Source organism: Cebus imitator, unplaced genomic scaffold (assembly GCF_001604975.1).
Source record: "Cebus imitator isolate Cc_AM_T3 unplaced genomic scaffold, Cebus_imitator-1.0 Scaffold326, whole genome shotgun sequence".
Classification (NCBI taxonomy): domain Eukaryota; kingdom Metazoa; phylum Chordata; class Mammalia; order Primates; family Cebidae; genus Cebus; species Cebus imitator.
Genome location: NW_016107641.1, coordinates 4,548 through 7,460, shown reverse-complemented (window position 1 = coordinate 7,460; position 2,913 = coordinate 4,548). Strand labels below are relative to the sequence as shown.

The 2,913-nt window shown below is 52.7% G+C and overlaps 1 protein-coding gene across 1 annotated transcript in view; it reads left to right on the top strand.

Moving 5' to 3' along the window:
* The window catches only part of ANTXRL (ANTXR like), a 43,021-nt gene that overhangs the window by 38,495 nt on the left and 1,613 nt on the right, over positions 1-2,913 (top strand). The window contains exon 13 of the mRNA XM_017504714.2: positions 1,047-1,216. Coding sequence (XP_017360203.1) covers positions 1,047-1,216 — 170 coding nt within the window. The remainder of the gene's footprint in view (positions 1-1,046; positions 1,217-2,913) is intronic.

Genomic DNA, 2,913 nt, shown 5'->3' with positions numbered 1-2,913 from the left:
GAGCCAAACTCTCCCTCCATGCTGAGGATTCTCCTTCCCCTTACCCTGTGGATGCTCATTACGTTCATGGGAAACAGTATTGCTAGATCCATCAGGAAACAGAGGCTAATAATGTGAAACTTACTCTCAAAGGGATCCCTCAGAAGTGGGCAAACAGTAGGTCTGGAATGATTGTGGTAAATGATTATGGGAATGTTTTGCAATAAATAGGTAGAAACAAAGGAGGTGGAAATAAACATGACAGATTCCTTTCTCTTTACAACAGCAACAAAAAAACAAATACCCATGTATAACTGTAACAAAAATGTGCTGACCCATGAAACTATAAAACTTTTGTTATTAGATTAAGAGAAATTTGAAAATATAAAAGTCTAGAGCACAATGTCAACTGTTCCCAGAGGAATTTAGGAGCATAATATGCTATTTTAGTGAAAATTATAATGAAACATTTTTAGGGAATTTGATAAAAATGACTTAAGTTCACTGTGAGTAGAGATGGAAAAAAGGAAGGAACAGGGGCTGGGATCACCCCTGTTTTCACCCAGCACTGGTGTCAGGGATGATGGAATTCAGGGAGAAACGAGTGGAAAGCTGTCAGCAGGCCCCCAGTACCCTGGGGTACCATAGCCAGCACTTCCTCCTCCCACAAAAACAAACAGAGGCAGCCCCTCACAGCATTACCACGGATCCCCCAGGCTAGTGGGCAGTGCCAGAAGGAGGTGCCATCTTCTGGGAGTGGCATTATCCTTTCTGGTTCCTGCCATGCCTCCTAACCATGCAGAAGAGGGTTTGAGCACAATGGCCTTGGCTGCCCCCACGGATTGCTCAGAGGAAAGGGGGTTTTGGGGCTGAGGCCTGAGTAGACAGAAGAAATAGCTGGCCAGAAGCCAAGATCTGGCCTAGGCCTTATAATCTGAGTGGTGCCCAGAAGGAGTGAGGTGGGGCTTCGAGCCCCCCGACAGAGCCACCTCTGTGAGGCCTGGATTGTGGCCCAGCACGTCCCGATGGAGTAACCTGCGCTCTGGGTCCAGTCACCTTGTGACCAGGAGGACAGTGGTGGGCGGAATACACCACTGAGCCTTCTTGGGCCCCAAAGAAAGGTGGAGAAATCATTCCTGTGCTTCCAGGTGGAGCTCTGGGCCAAGCCCATAGACTCTCTTGTCGTTCTTGCTCTGGGTATGGCCTTGAGCTCGGTGTGTGACCTGGGGCAGGCAGGGTGAGGGTGCTGGGATGTGAAGAAGCCCCAACTCTGTGCCACAAGGAGAGAGGCTGTCTGGAGAAAGAGAAAGAGACTCAGCTCTAGTGCTCTGGGGCTTTGGGACCAGGGTTCTCCTCTTCAAGGAAGGCAGCTTGTCAGAGGCAGCATCAGAGCTAAGGTTGAGGCTCAGGATGGCTGGGCTTGGGCGTGCAACATGGAGAGGGGAGGAGCAGAGCCCTCAAGGCAGAAAGCGAGGGAGGGTGCCAGGGCACAGCCAGCTCTTCTAGTAGCAGGGCTGTGACTGCCTGAAAGCAGGGTGTGTGGAGCCCAGGAGCCTGGCAGAGGATGGTCTGGCATGCAGCCTGGGTGCAGGGACTGGGTCCTGCCAGCAGTGCAGAACACTTCTGGAGGGTATGAGCTGGGAGGGAAGACGGTCCTGGGAGAGCTGGGTTTGGGGATGGGCGGAGCCAGGGAGAGCAGGTGGACACACTTGGGCTGTACTAAGAAGGAAGCCTGAAGCCCTGAACAGGTAGCAGGATCCCAATCGGGCACAGAGGAGGGTGGACAGGCAGCTGTAGACACAGGTGGTTCAGGACAGGGTCTGAGGGGGCACAAGGGGAAGGTGAGCATCATCTTGGATGTGGACCAGCAGGGCAGGGCCTAGAGGGAAGAAGGGCCCCTCTCAGGAAGAGAGAGACCGTCTCTGTAAGGGAATCCAGCATTTGGGGCATTTGGGGCATTTGTCACTCACATGCCCAAGGGGAGGCTTTATGTGTGAATGGCAGGTTTAAGCAAGCTCAAAGTCTGCACGCTCTGTGGAGCACCTGTGAGGACTGGAGGGTTTCCTGGGGATCATCAGGCTGAGACTGGCCTGGGAAGGGACCCCGGGGATTCCAGGTAGCCTAGGAAGGGTAGCCTTCAGTAGAGAAGGACCTGAACAGGCCGCATGTCAGGGAAGCCACAGGCACTGATGGGCTGCTGCCCCTGCCGTGGACTGTGAGAGTGATCAGCCCACATCACAGATGAGGCGGTCGAGGCAAAGTGTCATGTCCACGGGCATCCTGGGAGCCTGCTGCAGCTCACCAGCTGCAGAGGCTGAGGGGAAGCAGTTACAGTCCTCATGCATGCAGAGCAGGGACAGGCACACCTACAAGGACACAGCAATTCCCACAACAGACTCGGCCTTCTGCCAGGACATGACTGGAAAGGCCAAGCAGGGTGGTCACTTTAGCTGGGAGCAGGGATAAGGGGCTTCCTGGAGAAGGCCACTCTAGAGCTGAGTCTGAAAATGTGAGTGGCGGTTCACTGGGTTAGGAAGAGCGTTCCAGAAACAGAGGACAGCTATGCAAATTGAAATGGGAGAGCTGAGAGGCTCTGAGATAGACTGTTATCTAATTGGCTGCCTGCTAAGCCCCCCAAGAGAACAACAGCCTTGGGGAAACCTAACAATTCTCCTTGAAAAGGCCAGGCAGGATCTCAGTTTGCTTTCCGGCTTACAAGATGGCTTCTGAAGCTCCAGCCATCACACTCATACTCCAGGCAGAAACAAGAAGGAAAAAGGGAAAGCAGCCTTCTTTAAAGCACTGCCCAACAATTCCTATTATATTCCATTTGCCAGAACGCATTCACATGGCCATGTTGCTCAGCAAGGGAGACCAGCAAAAGGTCATGTTACAGCTGAGCACATTGCCTCTCTCTCTTTTTTTTTTAAGTTC